Below are 18,602 nucleotides of genomic sequence, written 5' to 3'. Positions count from 1 at the left end.
CCTCTGTCTCTCTCTCCCACTGTCTCTCCATCTTTCTCAACCCGGTCTAGAAGTTTCTCCCTCTCCCTGATATTCTGCTCTCAAAACCTCCATGGCTTGAGCTTTTCAAGCTCATCACCTCTAACCATGGCCACAGCCACAACCACCACCACCAACCACAACCTCAATCCCCAACCACCAAAATAAAAAATAAAAATAAAAATAAAAATAAAAACCCACGGCACAAACTGCAGCCAAAATCCACCACAAAACCGCTGCCAAAACCTACCACCCCAGCAACCCCGATCTGAACCTCAACCCCGATCTGAAGCCACCATAAAACCGTAGCCAAAACCCACCCCAACCTCTCCGATGACCACCACCCCAGCAACCCAACCACCACAAACCCACAACCCATGGCCTCAACCCATCGGCACAACCAACCTCAACCCATGGCACAAACCCACGGCCTCAACCAACTTCAACCCACGACACAAACCCATGGCCTCAACCCACGGTCTCAACCAACCCCAACCACCATCGAAGCCACCATTGTCGAACCCTCCACCGTTTGACCCACGACCCACTTGTAGTCATCGAGACCCATTAGACCCACAAGAGGGAGAATCTGAGAAAGAGAGATGAGAGAGAACGAGAATGAGAGAGTGAGAGTGATAGTAAGAGTGATAGTCTGAAGAGAGAGAAAGAAAAATATTTAAAAAATGATAACGCCTTGCTACAGCATGCTCTAAAAAATGAGAGCGCACTGTAGCAAGATGACAAATTTTTTAAGATATAGCATGTTTGATGGAGCAGCATTTTATGGTTTCAGATGCTAAAAATAACATTTTGGCACTTATAGTATCTTCGATGAGAATACTATAAACTGCTAAAACAGTAGAAAATCACTTTTTTGAGTAAGTAGATCACTTCTAGGAGCGTGAATGAAGTTAACTATTTTCATTGGCTCATTGAAAATTATGTACTTTTATAGAAGTAATGTTATTTTTGGTTTCCCTTGACTACTCAAATACCAAATGTATATTACAACTTTTCGCGTGACTTTAAAAAAATTATACCTATACATGACCCCTCTCTCTCTCTCTCTCTCTCTCTCTCTATATATATATATATATATATGATTGATATACATAACTTATATGGATGACAAAAAGTTAGCATTTAAAGCTTGAACAAACATATCTTAGGCTAAGAACCACAAATACTTCATTTTGGGTATTATATATGGGTCATGTCATATTAGAGTCGTACCAACCGTTTTATATTATAATTTTTTAGAAATTACTCATGATACTATTCGTAACCGCGTTTGTGTTCGTTATTCTTATGAATCCTCCTAGTTTCATTCCCATTTCAAGGTTGCAATTTTTTTTCCCAGATAACATATCTCTTCTAAAACTTCTTATTATTTATTAATATTATTATATTAACCATAATTATCGATAAGTCTTTTTCAAATGCATTCTTTTTCCTTTTGAAATCTTGCAGTAAACGTGATCAAAATGACAAGGATTTAAGTAGTCATGAAGTAAACATCATAAAACTTTTCGTGTGGATGCATCCAATTCCAAATGGATAGTAATCTCTAATAATAAGAGAGTTAGGTAACGACAATTCAGAAACTTTGTGCTGCTAAACCCTTCCTTTAAGCCCTTTATTGTCAGAGAAGAACTTTAAAATGTTAACGAGAAGTGAAAAATTATTAGTTTTTTGGTCAAACTTCAGCTAAGCTTTATTGAACATGAGGTGACTATTATCTCTTTAATTATGGCTTTGTTTGAAGTATTCTTTCTTAGCTATGAATTGCCTAGCTTCCTTATAGGTCACGTTTTGTCTCCATGTCAGGCTTTAAGAATTTTGCCAAGCTGTGGTTTGAAACCGCGTGTTATTTCAGCCTTTGGCCAAACAGATTGGACTTCAAATCTTATCTGTTATTACACTTTTTATTATTGTTAAATGTCCGTGGGTATGGGTTGTGTGTACTTTTGGTCATGAGTTTATAAAATATATAATTTTATTGAGAAATAATGATTAGATTGAACAAAAAGCCGTGTATTAAAAAAACTGTTAATATAAAGTTAATTGTAAATTTATTGTTAAAAACAATACATGTAGTAATTAGTTAGGGGAACACGGCTTGTGTCCGGTATATTGTGCTCCGGACACTTTGGGATGCCAACATGTGTTCAATGCAATTGATGTACTAAACACAATTTTAATCTTTAGATATAGTATCCGTTTGGATACACGTTTTTGCGTCCAAGTTTGCGCGTTTGCACGTTTTACTCATTTTTTTTTTTCTTTTTTTTGGCACGCGTTTCAGGAGCAAATAACACTATTACAACTACTATTCATGCACTGTTCATAAAGAGTAGTCGTAATATTTGACTTTTCAGCACATCAGTGAGTTCTGTGCACTGTTCATGAAACCCACAAATCATTTTTCATTAAAAATAGGTCTCACGGTACTATTCACACATTTAAAAATTATTTTGCTACAGTGTTTTCAATTTCAGCAAAATAAGTTCTATCCAAACGGACCTATAGTATCAACCTTTTTTTTTTTTTTTTGGATAGTCCCATAATTGAGTATGAAGAGATTTAAATTTCTCGATGTTTACATTTAAAACACTAGGAGATGTTACTCAGTTTATTTACAAGGCTCTTGGTATTTTCGCGATATCCACTTGATATAAACATGACTTTTAGGCTCAAATTTTGTTATATAGTATATAGATTATAAATAGATAAATAAACATACAGATATCTTAAGTGACCTTCCATCATAGGAAAGATTGATATTGATAGAAAATGAAGGCAAATTAAATAATAAGAAAGCAATTATCAACAAAAAGAATCTTGCAGAGGAATTCAGCATTGAAAAACAAATCACATAAACTTTCAAGAAAAAAATAATCAAATAAACCGAAATAAAATCTTTTTAATAATAGTGTTGAAAACAATTGGATAAGACTTAAGAGTAGGGGAATTATAGATAAGTCATAATTGGTTGATATTTATCAGAATTTAAATTCTATGATCCGAACTGATTATAAAACTCTTATCCAATTATCTATTTCACATCTTTTTTTTTTTTATGAGAAACTATTTCACATCATATTAATTAAACACAATCACAAACAAATCCAATAAGTGTGCATTTTTAATATTATACCGAGTATATATGAAAGAAGGTATACTTACGTAATTTCTTGTCAATGTCATGCAATTTAACAGTGTTTAATTTGTTTAATATTTTCAAATTTCCACGCTCGAATTACGAGTTCTTTAAGTTCTTAAGACATACTTCCAATTTTGTATAAATAAAATGTTATTGACCATCCAATGATTCCAATTTTTTAACTCATACTTTTGTGTAAAACATAATTAAGTAGATAAAACATGAAATTATAGATACTTTTGTGTAAAAAAAATTAAGTAGATAAAACATGAAATTATAGATAATATAGTTATTGATCTCTTATTATCTTAATGTTTTGTAAGTATAGAGGGTATAAGGAGAATATAATCCAACAATGTATTTGCTGAAAAACATGTATTGACAAAAATATTTCACTAATGTCATTAAAAGTGACAATAATATAAAAGAAAATGTACTACTTTAATTTTTTGAGACTTTGGTGATAGAGCTTCTGTTAATAACTTAATAAGGAAATATAACTGAAACGATTTAAAAAATCATGGTTTCAAGTGGAATTTTTTAAAAATTAGGGAAAAAGAAAGAAAGAACACGATGAGTTATTCATATTTATCCAAAAAAACTATGTTTTAGACACAGAGAAATTGAAGCCGAACTCCACATATAGTATTCATAAATAAAATTTTCAGCTTCGTCAAAGGTAGCTCTTTCCCTTCGAAACATATATTTCTCTCTCCATATGAACCTCAACAAATATAGCAGTATAGCCTTCCATATTTGATATTCACCATTATTCCTCTTTTTGCCAAATATCCACTGTTAAATTAGACATTCCCTAACTAACAAATAAGCAAAAGACTAATGACCACATTTCTCTAGTTATATTGCAATGAAGGAACAAATGTGCAACTCACACCCCATGGTTCTTACATATACAACACAATCCATGAAAATTATCCCCTCTTCTTGAGATTGTCTTTAGTTAAAATTTTCCCCAAAGCAGTGAGACAAAAGAAGAAATCCATATCCTCAGCGGTACTGCACAAATGTTTTGTCGCTCGATACCATTAAATATTAAGTGTGAGGAGGATAAAGTTCCCATAGACCAACAGTTGTGTCTTCCGATGCAGAGGCCATTAGCTTACAATCAGTTGAGAATGAAACCGCGTTACACTGTAAAAAGGACAAGTGATGCATTTTTATAAGGATGATCACAACAATGTGCTAGGGCCATCATATCAGAAACAATGTGCCAATGATAAATTAACCAAGCAGCAAGGTGGGATGCTTGTGTTGGCCTTAAATTTTAAGCTAAAAAGCCTTTATTTTTTCTTTTGGTAAAGGTAAGATGAGGGACTTTGCCCTGAGTGGGCTTTGAACCCAAGCTCATCCCCATGGTAGGAGTCAGACGTGCCACCGGGCCAAGAGGCTCTTGACCTAAAAATCCCTTCTGCCTAATTTATAAGGTGATTGGTCCAAGCAAGGTTGGTGGCAGATAGACAGCCTATGTAGAACTTGTCAAGTACGAATACAGATTTGTCAGGAAGAGAAGAGCTCCACTTGAAATGGAGCTCATAAACTAGAAAAGGGAAAATAAAAAAGAAAACTGACTTTTCAAGAACTTCTACCAGCTAATCAGTATATCTGGAATTAAAAGTAATTCAACCAAGTTTCCATTAAAATTGAAAACCTATATAAGAAAGAGGCACACACACACACGTACCCAGTGGGTCATGAACCCACAACCTCACTATCCACACCCGTATTTATAAAAAGGGGAAGTTCCATTTAACTAGAGCTTGTTGGCCCTGATATAAAAGGATGAAATTTAAAACAACATCCGAATCATAAAATTATCCATTTTCCATCAAAGCCCTGAATATCAAGAAATAAAATACAAGCCACAACAACTGATTTAAACTTTCTAATAAGAAAGTAGAGATACGAAGTTTAAAATTTTAAGGAAAAAAATAATAATATTGTATATGTTATAATACAAATATGAAATGACATACCGTAGCATGGTGATATTTCAATATTGCTAGAGCATTTCCTTTGCGGTAATTATATATCCTTACTCTGCAAACAAGTGAACAGAGACCACTTTAAAAGCCTACGTTATATAATGTCAAGACAAAATAACTAAATATATCTTTTAATAAATGAATTGCATAATACAAAAATCACATTAAGTCTCAGTTTGATAGCAAAACAAATGAAGAGATTCAAAAAAATGTGAATATGAAAAATATAATTTTTTTTGTTCTTTTAACTACTCAGTAATGGACCTGGACTGAGCCAACTCCTGTTTTAGGCTCCAAAGTGGGATTATTGTTTTCTGGGTTTTCAAAGGCTTATGCAAATTTTCATGGTTTGAGCTAGATCACTTAAACAGATGAATATTTCTCAAAAAGAAGTTTGTTCAATTTCATTGACAAAGTTTTTAGACAATTTATGAGAATCCCATCATCCACGTAGTTGAAGTTTTCATGGTGAAACTCTGCATATCTACTCACAAGAAGATTACAGCAGCAAGTTATGGCTTTATGTCTAGTGACTGGAATTCCTTAAAACTGGGAGGACCAGGTAAGTTGGGGAACAAAATACTTGAAAGGAACAAGTCTAAGAGCCATTCTTTGCAAACTGTCTTGGTGGGCAACAATTTACCACTTGTGGATTCAAAGAAATAACAGAATCTATGGTGGCAAGGTTGAGACAGGAGAAAATCCTTAAGTATATCAAAAGAGATATAAGGGGAAGAATGAAGGAAAGCAGCGGGACAACTCCATCCTTAAAAAAAAAAATTCTTTTGTGCAAATTGGGGTATACTTAGATGACTTTGAATGTTTTATCACTTGATGTAAGGGATGGGCTGGGCTGTGGTAGTTGTTCAGTAGTGCAGTATGTGAACTTGTGTCTGTAGTTGAGTTTGTTTAGACTCTTCACTTGTGTTCCATTGGTTTGAATTTGCTGGCTTCCAGCCTTGGAGCTAGCTGAGTCAGGGGTTGTAAACTTTGTTCTTTGTTCAATGAAATACTGAATTATCAAAAAATAAAATAAATTAAAGATTTCAAAATTCGCTGTCAAAAGCAGATTTTGAGGAACCCTTTTAGGGACTCAGTTGAGATTAAAAACAAATCAAAATTCATCAAACTAACCAAAGAAGAAATATATCCATTGTTAAGATCATAAAAAATTAAATATTTAGATAGTAATGACAAATATGATTGTTCAATAATCTAGACAGTCAACTGAATTGATGAAAACCATTTCTTATTGGATGAAAAATGCCCCACAACTAATTTGCTAGCATAATCCATTAAATGAGAAGAGAATTTCACATAGGTAACCCCTTCACTGACTACAACTCTATATGCAACAAATTATTATTAACATATTAGCTGATATTTGTGTGAGAACTGACTAGTATTCATATTTTACAGTAGAGTAACTGAAACTATGCAAGAATTGTACATGAAAATCCTTTAATCTTTCAGGGAAAAAAGTTTGTTAGCAACCTGTGGTCCCAACCAGCAGTTGCAGCAATTTTGCAATCTGGTCTAATTGAGGTGCCTGCTATTCCAGGTCGTTCCAAATTAATTTCTTTCTTGACCACACAAGAACCCTACATTATACAAGGCATGACATGACATAAGAACAGTTATTTCAAATAGCAGGAGGCTGGAGGCAGCAAAAAGGTAAATCATCATTAAATATAAATATATATCCACAAAGTCACCAAAATGAAATAAATAAGAAAGCTGCTAAAGAAACAGAAAATAATGGAACATTAAACTGGTGACGTTTGCATTATCCAAACCAGATATGATCTCAAACAACTCACTAGTCATTTTCTGCCAGTTGATTATTTTGCAGCCACTGTTTGATATGATTGTTATCATTCCCAATAGATGTTTGAATTTTAAATCAGCTTATTTAAAGTTTACCAGCTATCAATGATGTAGAACTCTATGTACAACACACAAATATTTTACACCATTGATCTTTAAAGCTTAGACCTAAGTTGAAAACTGATGGAAGTTCTACCAATTTAACATTCTATATTGACAAATTAAATACCCTCAAGGTCCAAGATCATAATCCAAATATGAGCACCAGACAGTGGAATGGAAAAGGAGGAAAAATTTAAAAAGAAGAAAGGAGTAAGAGAGTGGTATAGAAAAAGAACAGCTTAATTATATGGTGTCAAGATACAGGGGACTAATGGTCCAATTAGATTGAGGGGGAGGGAGGGGGAGTAGAGTAGAGTTGGCCCAAAATTAGCCTATTTTTAGCCAACTCTACTTTACTGCCTCTCCCTCCCCCCTCAATCCAAATGGGCCATAAGAGGTGAAGAGGAGAAAGGAGGGAGGGCAGGGGGGGATACACTCTTTAAACTGACACAAACTAACATGATATTGGCAACTGTTTCATGAAAAACCCAACAAGATCAATTAACTATTGAAGAAAAACATGGTCAAGATTCTCTAAAATCAGCAGTTTCTTTGTGCTAAGAATAGATACTTCTTGGCGTTTGCCGGAATTCTGACTTGGGAATAACTTTGACCGATTGCCTACCCCTTCATTAGGATTAGTAAGATGGGGAAAAGCAAAAGAGGAAGAAGAATGTTTTTGAATGGGTTCCCTTACTCAAAACTAAGGGGGATTATCTGAAATCCCCCGAAGCAATAGGACAAGTCATGGTGATCAATGGGGAAGGTATATTGCCCTCGATCTCAATCAATAATCACCTGAAGAGCCACAAAACAAAAGGAGGAACATACTTTGGAATACCTGGTGTAGAGGGAAATGATGTCAAGCAGATCGGAAGAAGCCCTAAGAATCAAACAAGGAATTCATGAATGCAATGAAGAAAGCCAAGATCAGTGGTGGGCCATCCAGTCAAGTACCCAAATTCTAATTATCAATCATGGATGAGCCTCCTCTACGGATGCAGAGAACTCCTGCACCTTATTTCATGAATGGGCAATCCAAGAGGCCTCTAAAGCGATTTTCTTATGAATGTAGTTTTGATGATGTGATTGACAAATTCACCAGCCAGTAGTTGCACTAGGTGGAACATCTCCCAAACTCTGAGATCTAATGAATGAAAAAATGTAGCCTGGTTTTGAATTCATAACCTTTGTTAATCGATAGGGGGGATTTAGCAGCTAAAGCAAAATGGAACACAAAAGATGAAGATGCAATACAAATGGTTATCAATAACTAGCATGGGCCCATCAAGGGAGCGATGGTGCTAAGAGATTGCCAAACATTCCCTCAACTGTTACCTTTTCTTTATTGGTAAGAGATGAAGATTGAAAACAAGTATGATGAATTTATGAACAAGTGTGTTTACCATGGAATGATCCAAACTATACATCACGATTTTGTCATCTGCAGCTCCTGAGATACCCCCACTACACGATTCATCAATGGATATGCTAAAAACTGTATACAGGATACAAAATGGATCACAACTTGCTTTCAAGGGGAAAAAAAAAAGGAAGAATATGTTGGTTATCTCTAAATATAGGATCCCATACCTGGCTCTGAATGGAACTTTACAGAAGTTAGAGGAACTCCCGAATGCCGTATATCCCACCAAAGCATGGAACCATCTTCGTAACTGCCACAACACACCTTATAGAGTTGCTAAACTGATAAAATGCTTAGCTGCATTCATAATAGAAGATGAATAATAAAGATAAGAAGGATATACCCAGCCAAGACATTTAGGAATCCCTGTGATTTGGATGGTAAAAATGCTTGAACTGCCATGCACATCCCTTCCAAGTAATAATTGTTACATGTCAAAGTTAAGCATTTGAAAAGAAGGGGGGAGAGAGAGAGAGACAGAGAGGTTCTTTACTGAAGAATAAAGGACCAAGTGATGGAGATCATTGCTTAGCCCAATAATTAAAATAATTGAAGGCAATGTGTATTTACCCATGTTCCATGGAAAATGTATGAAAGGCAATATGCATTTACCCATGTGAAATGGAAAATGTATTAAATTTTACAAAGGAAAATATGAAAATTTAATGATCAAGCAAGAAACAATAAGTGAGCCCACAACAGGCTTAAAGAAATATGATACTCAAAAATTGAATGAAATAATGACACAAGCTATTCCAAACTATCCTAACACCTCAGGAACTATGTGATCAAAGTAGAAGAGTTTTGCTTAAAAACACCCTTACTTCATTTTTTAAATGCAGATTAATTCCTATCCCCCACCCCCCCACCACCAAAAACAAAAGTCAGGGTTCTGGAATGGCATCACTATACATAAGTCTAGGCTCAGGTTTCTTCAGCAAACAAAACCTCTAGAAGACCCCCACAAACGATATGTTGTATTCAAGTCAAGAAATTCAGAAATATTTGTCCAGTAGATTTTAAAAATCAAACTGATGAATGAATGTATATGATGGAACTGTTCAGCAAATTTAAAATATAACTTTGTGAAGCATGACGTTGCCCAAATAATAATATAGATAATACCAATAAGTTAAAAGACATAAATTCAACTCAGATACAGACCTTTCTCATTGGCAGAAACATTTGAGGAGCCACCAACACAATTTTGAGGTAGGCGTGCAAACCTTTCTGCAGTATTGAGATCCCAAATTTCAACCTTCAGATATAATCCACATAAAAATAAGTGATAGGCACCAAAAATTATATAGATGAATAAACAAAACAATCAAAGTTGGATATTGACCTCATGTGATTGCTCTCCTGCTATAGCCACATATTTTGGTCCTTCAGCATGCATATCTTCTGGGTAAAAAGAAATTTGATTAATCCATAAATTTCAATAGTATCCTGAAGCAATAAACACAGAAACAAGTATGGTACCACCACGAAACCAATATGACAGATGAGGCAGAATGATGAAAAGCACAAATGTGTAGGATATCAAGGGATGAGCCTCTAGGGCAGCACCTCCAAGTATCAGTGCTAGGGTGAGCTCTAGCACAAATCTTCTTCTTCTTCTTTTTTTAATTAGTACACAAAATTTCATCTCTCTTTTTCCCTAGGGCAGCATGATACAAAAAAGAATAGCTGTTGCAGATAGGAACTTACAATTGCATCAGGGTAATTAGTATACTAACCATATCAGATTTAAAATCCAGACTAAAGTAATATTGCAACTTGAATATAGATATCTTGAACCAAACTTCAATTCTAGAACATTTATTAGTAGATGAGTTTTTGATGAGTCCTGACACCAAGGGAAAAAAGTATAAAGTAGATGCACAAATTCATCAATTTGAACAAACCTTTAACAGTATGTGAACACTCTGGTAGACTTCCTCCAGCCTTTCCCCCACTATCTTCCAGACTTTCTGAGTCAGCAGTTTCCCTAACCTCCCTTTCGTGACAATACTTTAGACCTTCAGCTTGTGGTGCACAAGCAGAAGGCTTCTTCACCAGGGAAAGCTTGCAAAAGTGATAAGTGTTTGTCTTGATTGTAAGCGAGGGATTCCTGTAAAGGGGAGAGAGAGAGAGGGGACAAAATAAAAGTAACGAGTTATTCAGCCTCAAGGTAATATTTCACTACAAAACTCATGGCTAATACTTAAATTTAAAATATTATAAAAATAATAATAATAAAAATAAAAAACCCATAGCTAGTACTAAGAACTAATCCTTACGAGGAAAGACAAATCACACTCACAGCTAGAGGAAGTCTGATGAGACAAATTGCCACAATGAAGCTTGACACGCCAGCTAATCAATAAAACTCATGCAATATAATTCTGGGACCAGAGCTCAACCCAGTTTTAATGATGTATTACTGGGGATAATAAGAGCAGTAAATTCAATAAAGGAAACATATTGACTGGCAAACATCAAATAAGATCAGGTCTGCCTATGGACAAGACATGCTTTTAAAATTTCCAATAGCTATATTTTTGGAAAGACCCAAATCTGATGATCAGTGGCAATCATCCTTTCAACTTGGGTCATAAAGACAAGAATATGTGATCAACAAATAAGTTTCTGTCCATTCCATGTAAATGAAAGCCCCCCCCCCCCCCCCGGCGGGCGGCACCCCTCCAAGTCCTCTATGATAATTAACAAAACAACCTTACACTCACAAAATAGGTGCTAAACATGCTCTTGTAACTACTGACTTTTCCTAATGCCCCGGCATTCTGAGAAAGCGCCTTGTGAGGTGCATCTAAACATGTTTAGATGTTTGAAACTTTTAACAATTCTTTTATGCACCACATTCACTCACTACCTACACTCTCTTAGTAGCAAAGCACATGCACAAGTTATGCTTAGAAATTCAAAATCTTGCTATAATTCATAACCATACTCCAATTTGAAAAAAGGCACTACAATTAGTTGCTTACCGAGACAATCCTCCGTCTTCAATATCCCAACACTTAACAGTTCCATCCCTTCCCTGGCTACATGCCCAATTAAAACATTACAATAATCACAACGCTTGTATCAAAAGATAAACATTAGACAATTAGATTTTTTTTTTTTTTTTTTTAAAAAACCAAGCAGCACCTGATAACTTTGTTTGCTCCGATCAAAGGACTACTTGCAACACAAGTAATCCCGTGTGCCGCACTATGCACCCTACACTCAGAGTAGACAAAAACAAAAACAAAAAAAAAAAAAAAAAAATCAATTCCCAACAAGCCAATAACGTTTAAAACAACAACAACAACAACAAAAACAAAAAACAAAAATGCTGAAACGATGTGAGTACCATGCAGATGATAGTGTTCGGTGCTGGACCGTGTCCCAAATTCGCAACTCACCATCCGCAGAACTAACAAATATAAATTCCATTTATTAAAATTAAAAATTAATTAATTAAGAGAATCGAATTTGATGGATGAAAATGAAATAAGATTTGAATTTATTTTTAAAAAGAAAAAGAAAAAAAAAAAGAGTACCCAGTGAAGAGTAAAGGCTTGGAAATATGAAAAGAAGCGTCCATGACAGAAGCGCGGTGGCCTCTTAGAACCGCCACGGGGTCAGGTGGGGGCCTCTTGCTCATTCTCGCTTCGACTTCCAATGAAGACGGTGTCGTATCGTTTTGAGGGTTTTAGCTGGAAATATACGTTTGCAAGTTGAACGGCAATGAGTTGCCGGAAATGGGTACCGGAAAATTTGTTCGATGACTATAAACCCTAACGAGACTGGAATGTTCCGCGCCGGATGGGGGGTTTTTGGGCCGTTGGGGATTTTAATAATTTTTAAAATTTATATATATATATATATATATATAAAATAATAAGTTAGAAAAAGGGGGTTTGATTAAAATAATACATACATAATAACTCAAAATATTATGTATGTATTATTTTCTTTTTCTTTTTTAACAGGTGAGAGAAGAGGTTCAATATTTTATAAGTTAACATTAATATTATATATTTTAAGAGGAATACTATAGTCACAAACTATTTTACAATATTTTTATAAACTATTAATATGACAAATTCTTATTAGTTCTAATATGGGTTTACCACTAACATCACATTTATGTTTATTAATGATTATTTGAAAATTACTAAAGTCACATCAGCAATTTGTAAAAATATTGTAAAATAGTTTGTGTTTATAGTATTAATCATATATTAATAGATAAGATTTAGAGAAAATTCAATTAGATTCTTCAATTTAAGTCCAATTTTACATCATGTGTCCTACATTATTTATTTTTAGAGAGAGTTTTATTTCTTAATTTTTTAGTCAAATGTGAGATCAAACGTAAGTATCCACAAAAGTGAGTGATGACGTTGAAAATTATCACCAATAGGTCACACCGCACTCACGACTCAAAGCGAATCTGCACAACAAGAGCAATCGAAAGAGAAACCTTTAGAGAGCACCGGTGTGGTGCCGGCCAAACACTCTCCGAAAGTCAAGTTAGAATTCTTCTCACCACTTTAAAGCGCTAGAGAGGGTCAATTAAAACGTACCTTGATTTGCGTGGGTGTTAGGTCTTTTTATAGTGGTAGAGAGTTGACTTTTCCTTCTTGGTCTCCAAATCTTTTCCATGTGGGACTCTACTTCAAATTCTTCTGAGCGTGGTGAGCAAGGATTTCCATTTTCGGATCTTAGGGCTTTTCTAGGCGATAGAGATTTCCGATCATGGGCCCTTACTGTGTCTGTCAGCGATGGGCCTTCAAAGCGCATGAGATAATCTTTACACAAGCCCAACAGTACCAATCCGTCAGGCCCGTCAGGCTCTATATCTTATCATCTTCAATGAGTTTTTACTTTAAAAAAAAAAAACAAAAAGTCTAGAATTAATGAACATAAAAAAATTGACAATTTACATTTTTTACTTAATAATATTCTTACAAGACTTTTTAAAGAGTTAAACAAAAAAAAAATTTGATTATCAATAATATTTAAATTATATAAGTAAGAATTATAATATACTCTTTAATATATATCTTTTAAGTATATTTATGCATAAACATGAAATTACAAGTTAGAATAAATAATAAACATGAAATTACAAGTTAGAATAAATAATTAGCGGGGGTTTCTGTTACTTCAATTAGTAACAAAGTCTTCCAATGCTATAGATTGAAATTTTATAATATATATATATATATATATATATATATACTTTAAATTTGGTGCTATTAGCGTGTAGTGTCATATGGTCATTCTAGTGTTGTGCAATTCAATCCGATCCCGACCAAAACCGTCCGGTCCAAATTGACTCGATTATATATGGTTGACTTGACCCCAAATAGAGCTTAGGCTTTATAATTGAAAACATACCATGTTTGGTTTGATTATAAGACTTCCATTAAGAAAACACGATACAATCAAACTAACCGAATAGTTTTATTATATATGTAAACCTTTTTATGTGTCCCTAAATGATTGGCCCTGTATATTTCTCACTTCTCCATGGCTGACATACACTTATTTTTGTATTTCTCGTTGAAATCAAATGGCAAACAAGCTTAAACTTATCCTTTTCTCTCTCTTTCTTCTCTTCATATTGGTGATCTTTGTTTATGTAATTTGTTTGTGGTGTGATTGTAACAGTTGGTCAAGAGTAAATTGGGTGTGGTGGCGGAGTAAGGTTTGGAGCAATGTGGTGACTTAGGGTGAGTTTGGTTCAGCTTTTTGAAAAAGTGCATAATGAAAAAGTGGAGTTTTGTAAAAATGCATAATGAAAAAGTGGAGTTTCAAAAAGCTGAATGTTTGGTAAAAGCTGTTAAAAAGTGCATAATGAAAATGCTGAGTGTTTGGTAAAAATTGTTAAAAGTGGTTTTTTGAGGGATAAATGACCAAAAAGGACAATGTATATATAAGGGAATTTATTTCAAACTTTTGTTTTGTTTTTTTTTTTGTGGATGTGAGTTTATTTCATACTTATTAAATCATCTATTTCATATACTTACTAAACAATAATAATAATAATAATATTAATTAAATCTAAATAATTTCCATCAACATGAAGCACAAAATAAAAATGTAAAAAGATGATAAAATATACACCAATAATCTAAGTTTAAATTGTACTACATAAAAATGTAAAAACATATAAAATACATATCAATAATCTAAGTTTAAATTGTACAACACAAAAATGTAAAAAATATGATAAAATACATACCAATAACCCAAGTTTAAATTGTACTACAGGATATTATAAAAAAGACAACTACTAATTATTATCCCCCCAAATGGAATTAGCAATGGAATCACGAAGAACCACCATCGCAGGGTCTGTTGACACTTTCTCGTCTTTGACACTTAGCAATCGAATCCTCGTCTTTGACACTTTCTCTATTTTCCAGGTTATATGTTGACATCAATACATAAGCATAAACGAGCACACATTGACCACCTTCCTAGGCACTTGCACTTTTGGAAAACTTGAATTTGTTTAAGGAAATATAGTAGCACTGATGCATGAAGAACAAGTACTTAAGTGGCTGAGAAAGTTTCAAAAGCTATCATACATGCTTCTCACATTAAGAACTTCAAGTTCATGCAGTGACCAAAGTACAGTCACATATGCATGCATTGTTAAATCAGCAAAGTACAGTGACCATGTTATGTTATGTATATGTTATTTTCGCATATACTATGTTATGATAGAGAAAGTATATATGTTATTTTAGCATCAAAAATTCAGATCAGTGTTATATATTCATAGCATCAATTTCACTAATCTAACCATATTGGTCATGCTATCCATTTTCACTAATCTAACCAACAGACACCCTGAAGATTTAACTATTTCATGGAATACTATCTCTAAATGTTGTGGAATGCAAGAATTTAATTGTAGGTAGAAAAACATATTATGGATGATCAAATTACTAATGGAAATAGACAGTAGAACTAATATGAAAATGGAATCAAAAATAAAATGCCAAAATAAAATTTTGAAACGTACAAGGCCAAAATAAAAGCAACTCAAAATTTTAAGGGTCAAATTAAGTATCCTGGGGAATTAAAATAATTTAATCATATAACCTTTGCTAATACTTGCTTGAACTGCCTTGACATAAGTAAAGGAAAACTCAGAAAAGTGAAATCTAAACGTCCATTACAGGGAGAGGCGAATAAAAAATAAATTGTATCATTGATCTAGACATTAAATGTTACAAACCAAAACACAAGCTAACACAACTGAAATATATAAGTTCTTTGAAGAGTACAAAATGTTACAACCAGTTTGTGAAGCATAACAATATCTCCAAGTTAATACACATTCATAGCAAGATCCGAAATTTTGTTATAACAAAACAAATAAACAAAAACACTTCATGAGAACATGTATATATTCCAATCAGCAAGATCCGAAAACAATACCCATTATATATTCATCAAACTAACACTTCATTATATATTCCAATCAGAAAAAACAAATAACAAAACAAGTAAAGGAACAATACCCATTCATAGCAAGATCCGAAATTTTTTTTCCCACACTCTGTAAAAAAAAAAAAAAAAAAAAAATCAGATCAGTGTTGGTACCTGGTTTTTGGTAGCAGATCAGTGTTTTTGGCACCTGAGAAATCAAAACCCACACACCAAAAGTGAGAAATCAACCAAAGAACAGAGAAATCAAAACCAAAAAAACCCAAATCAGACCCATGAGAATCAACCCCGGTTCAGTCCAAATCAAAACAACCCATACCCATGACAAATCAACCCAAAGAACACACAGAAAAATCATTACCCATAAAACAAACCACAATCCAAAACTACAGAAAGACTTACGGAGAGGAAGAACCAGAAAGAAAGAAAGAAAGAAGAAGAAGAGGAAGACGAAGCGGAAGAAGAAAATGAAGACGAAGAAAAAAGACAGAGAGAGTAGAGAGACTTACGAAGGCAGAGCAAGGCAGAGAGAAGAGATGGAGGGGCGACTTTCTGCTAGGTAAAATGCGAAGGGAGAGCAGAGATGAGAGATGAGGGGCGACTTTCTGCTGGGTAAAATGGTCTTTTTGCCCATTGCAACGGTAATATGACAAAACGCGCATAGCGCGTTTTGATTTATGGACCGCTGCCTCACCATTTTCCTTCCGCGTTTTGCCCTCACATTTTATAAAAGTTCAAAACGCAACTTTTATAAAAAAGTTGCGTTTTGAGCTTACCAAACGCAAAACTGGGTTCAGCGTTTTTGAAAACGCCCTTTTTGGCTCAAAAAGTGGAACCAAACGGGTACTTAGCCACATTAGTTTGGTTTTTTTTTTTTTTTTTGGTTGCATATTTGAACTGTAGTGTGGCCAATGGCCAATCCAACCGAACCTGCTAGTCAATCTAAAGGCAAATGGTGGACAAAGACTTGTAGATTGCCGATCAATAATAGACGATGTCTTCCAGCATCTGATGAGATCAAGTTGAGTCACGGGTTGATCCATAACCTAAGCCTAACTAACTCATGAATACCCATACTTCTCAAAACAAATCAAGATTGCCACCCTCTCTTGCCAATGAAGTTTGCTACCCTTTGTTGCCAATCAAATAACTATGGTGCAGTGTGGATAACCGCTAAAATAACTAAGTTCTATCTATATAATTTAATCTCTATATATAAACAAAAGAAGTTCAAATTGCATATCCAACTGTGGCAAAAGCTTTTATTATTCTTTGGGCCTTACAATCAGCTAAACTTGAAAAGTTGCAGAACATTACTATGGAAGATGATGCTAAAGCTTGTTTCTATGCTTTCAAATACGAATATGACTATGTGGTTCTCTCTCTCTCCCTCAGTCTATAAGGCTTGGAGAATCTTACAATGTGTACAGAATTTTGGAGCGTGAGGAAAGTAGAGAGTATCAGGGCCTTGAAAGGGGTGGGGAATTCCCTTTTGTTTAAATGTTTTGAAAAACTAAGTATGGGGAGAATGATAAATATTCATTATCTTTGTTTGAATGTTTTAAAAATTAAATAAGAATTGAGAGGAAATGAGAATACATCATATACAACAATAAGGACACGTTTGGTAATAGATACTGTAATGTAATAGATATTTCTATGGCATAACTATTCAGTTGTTTGGTTATGTTTTTATTACAATGAATAATTATTCCTTATGAATAGCTATTATTCAAAATGAGGAATAACTATTCCTTATCAAAAGTACTGAATATCTATTCCTTCACCTTATGTAATAACTTTTTAAAAAAATTTCCTAAAAAACCATTAGTTTCCACATCTTCAAAAGGAAAGAAAATAAATTTTCCTTATTGTTAATTATTAGTTCTATTCTGAACACCCTAAAATAAGTATATTTTAGGAAATTTGACTTAAAAATGATTTATTTACACTTTCTTTTTATACTCTACTAAATTGTGGATGCATATTCAGGATTATATTTCTAAATGGTCACCAAACTAATGAATAGTAATACTTATTATATTTCAACTTAATGTATTCCTTGTAATACTTATTCATATTCCCATGTAATAATTATTACAGTGTACCAAACGTGTCCTAACAATATAAACAAAGCCTTAGTAAAGGCTGGCCATACGTATGTGTTTTTTATTTGCCAATCTAGTTTACTTGAATTCATACTCTTTATTACTTTCATAATAGACATGTCATTTTTTACTACTTATATTAATGTTGTTTTTGGAATTCTTCTATTGTTCCCTTAGCTTGAATCATCTCATTGTTTCACATTTGTGCATTAATTACTCACCTCTAAACATGAGCAAACCATTTCAAACGACTCTTTCTTATTTTTCCATCAATAGGGCTACCCCATCTTTAAGTGAATCTACTCATTTCAAATCACAACCTTCCTAATATTTTTTTCACTTATCAATTTTTACATTCTTATTTCATTTTCACTCTTTATATGAATAAGTTGTTAATTGATAATTATATCACTTATTTGTTCAATTTAAAGAAATATAAATAAAATGAAACCATACAAGTAAAAGGGAAAAAATAGGTAACTAGCATTAATTTCATA

General features: G+C 33.8%; 1 protein-coding gene and 1 long non-coding RNA gene across 6 annotated transcripts; both read right to left on the bottom strand.

The window, feature by feature from the left end:
* Nucleotides 1–3,804: 3,804 nt before the first annotated feature.
* On the bottom strand, nucleotides 3,805–12,379 carry LOC126712355 (protein DECREASED SIZE EXCLUSION LIMIT 1). 4 transcript variants are annotated; one of them, XM_050411653.1, is made up of 13 exons: nucleotides 12,088–12,379; nucleotides 11,898–11,960; nucleotides 11,693–11,764; nucleotides 11,530–11,586; nucleotides 10,447–10,652; nucleotides 9,885–9,943; nucleotides 9,704–9,797; nucleotides 8,883–8,949; nucleotides 8,707–8,789; nucleotides 8,520–8,611; nucleotides 6,679–6,785; nucleotides 5,176–5,239; nucleotides 3,805–4,333 (listed from the first exon to the last, which is right to left on the bottom strand). In XM_050411653.1, exons 1-13 carry the CDS (start codon nucleotides 12,189–12,191, stop codon nucleotides 4,235–4,237), a joined length of 1,167 nt encoding a protein of 388 aa, XP_050267610.1. In that variant the 5' UTR covers nucleotides 12,192–12,379; the 3' UTR covers nucleotides 3,805–4,234. The 4 variants fall into 4 exon arrangements, with proteins under 4 accessions (XP_050267610.1, XP_050267612.1, XP_050267614.1 ...); XM_050411655.1 differs by having other exon boundaries at nucleotides 9,885–9,940; XM_050411657.1 differs by lacking the exon at nucleotides 6,679–6,785 and having other exon boundaries at nucleotides 4,141–4,333.
* Nucleotides 12,380–14,631: 2,252 nt separating this feature from the next.
* Nucleotides 14,632–16,818, bottom strand: LOC126700981 (uncharacterized). 2 transcript variants are annotated; one of them, XR_007647256.1, is made up of 3 exons: nucleotides 16,507–16,818; nucleotides 16,072–16,109; nucleotides 14,632–15,072 (listed from the first exon to the last, which is right to left on the bottom strand). It is a non-coding gene; the product is annotated as an uncharacterized LOC126700981 (long non-coding RNA). The 2 variants fall into 2 exon arrangements; XR_007647257.1 differs by lacking the exons at nucleotides 16,072–16,109; nucleotides 16,507–16,818 and adding an exon at nucleotides 16,154–16,458.
* Between the last annotated feature and the right edge of the window lie 1,784 nt (nucleotides 16,819–18,602).

Source organism: Quercus robur, chromosome 2 (assembly GCF_932294415.1).
Source record: "Quercus robur chromosome 2, dhQueRobu3.1, whole genome shotgun sequence".
NCBI classification, from domain to species: Eukaryota; Viridiplantae; Streptophyta; class Magnoliopsida; order Fagales; family Fagaceae; genus Quercus; species Quercus robur.
The sequence above is the reverse complement of the archived record's forward strand: the minus strand, read 5'-3'. Positions and strand labels throughout refer to the sequence as shown.